Source organism: Aphanomyces astaci, assembly GCF_000520075.1.
Source record: "Aphanomyces astaci strain APO3 unplaced genomic scaffold supercont1.42, whole genome shotgun sequence".
NCBI classification, from domain to species: Eukaryota; Oomycota; class Saprolegniomycetes; order Saprolegniales; family Verrucalvaceae; genus Aphanomyces; species Aphanomyces astaci.
The window spans coordinates 561,625-563,505 of NW_009798305.1; the positions used below are offsets into that span (position 1 = coordinate 561,625).

Here is a 1,881-nt window from a genome sequence, read left to right on the forward strand (position 1 = left end):
TTGCGGGGGTCAAGGACACAGGGACGCTCATCCCGGGCCACGGCGGGCTCCTGGACCGGGTAGATGCGATGCTGTTTCTAGGCGCTGTGTTCGTGTTGTACCATCGCATTGGATATCCAAGCCATTATTACCGAGTCATCTCGCATTCATACCAAGACCTGGTTGCCCGGCGCTTCTTTATCTTGGCGGCACAAGGACGAGGATAACAACATCGACAATGTCCTCGATATATATTAAGTGTATATATATTATATACTCCGAGTATATATATTGGTATATATGTTGAGAATGTGTGTGGGCGATTGGAGAGGTCGCCGTCCGCATCAAGGCGGGGACTGCTTCCTTCAACGTCAAGGTAAATATATATAGTGCCGTATGGTGCATTCCGATTGTCTTTACGTACACGTGGATGGCTAGGCCGTTGTTGTCACTCCCGTGAAGGATAGACAGGTAGATGGTAAATTCAGAAGTGATTATATGAAGTTGGGTTCGCTTTGTAGCTTAGCTAAAGAAATGCGCTCACTAGCTAAATGTAAGCTACTTGGCTACGTCCGAATTCATATTGGTAAATAAATAAATATATGTACGCAGATGTTTGGATGTGGCCCAAAGGGTTAAGTATGGAGTGAGCCAATCAGAATCCAGTATTCGGGGAAAATCACAGTTCTGAGATGTCAGAGAACTTGAAGTCCCTTGTTTCATGGTTTTCGCCGGACAACACTTCCCCCATGGCTTACTCCAACGTGAAATAGGCCTTGGCCATCTGCTTGATGATGGCAGAGGTCCCTTCTTGGCGCAGAACTTCTTGAACGTCACAGAAACGTCTTCCTTGATGGTAGCCGCTGGCTCCCAGGAGTTCTCGACGTCGTTTAGGCCGCGCCACTTAAGCAGCACTTCATAGTCCTTCTTGGCGGCCACATAACGGGCATCCACGATGGCCTCCACCTCGTAACCCTCAGAATTGTGGGCCACGTGCTCCTTGAAATCTTCAGACACATGCAAACTCTTGTCGGCATAGAACTTGAGGCGACTGACATGGGCTTCCCTCTCGTCACCAGTGATGAGGTTCTTGACGTCGTAGAGCCAGCTGCTGGTCACAGCTGTCATAAAAGCTGGGCCGCACCATGTGGTCCGCAAATTGGCACGATGGTGCTGCCACACGTCTTGATAGAGCACGTAATCTCCAACAACGAATTGGGCCATTTGCATGCCTCGCTTCTTGTTATGGGCCTTGCGGGCTCGGTCACGCTTCAACGAATTTGTCGCATTCATCTCCTTGTGCATAGCATCCAGGGCTTCACGCGCTCGGTCGATGTTGGCACGTTGCATTGACTCTATCTCCGCCAACGTAGCAGACTTGAGAGAGCCATGTGACGAAACGATGACATGGCGGCGATGGCAACCGCCTTGGACAATATGCATGCGACAGTGTTGGATGTTTCGACAAGAAGGCGTCATTGCGTCTTTCAAGATGCATTGCCGCCGCTGACAGTTGAACCATGCTATCAACACCGTGGATTCGATGGAGGCGAGTGTGTCCGACGATGCGATGACGAAGAAACTCAAGAGCTTGTACAATGTCAATGTACTCCAGGCAATGATGTGGTCAACCGAGGCGTGGGCGGATGTCACGACTGCGATAACTCAAGACATGCTGGTATTGTTCCCTCTAAGACGTTGATGTTTGCGGTTGACATGGTGTATCGGCAATTCGATGTCAGTTGATTTGATTCTTATCACTTACCACTCTGGTCCGTATTGATTGTCACATTGTTTTTGACGTGATGCCATTCGTCTAAATTTAGAGAGATTAGTTTGTAAAATCTGTCGCTATTTTTGTAGCGAACCACAAATTAACGAGTCATCTACATCTCCAACTGT

The 1,881-nt window shown here is 48.7% G+C and overlaps 1 protein-coding gene across 1 annotated transcript; it reads right to left on the reverse strand.

The window, feature by feature from the left end:
• Positions 1-733: 733 nt before the first annotated feature.
• Positions 734-1,329, reverse strand: H257_12747 (hypothetical protein; the record flags this gene model as incomplete). Its single annotated transcript, XM_009840052.1, has 2 exons — positions 734-763; positions 817-1,329. The coding sequence occupies 2 exons, from the start codon at positions 1,327-1,329 to the stop codon at positions 734-736; spliced, it is 543 nt and encodes a 180-aa protein (XP_009838354.1).
• Positions 1,330-1,881: the final 552 nt, after the last annotated feature.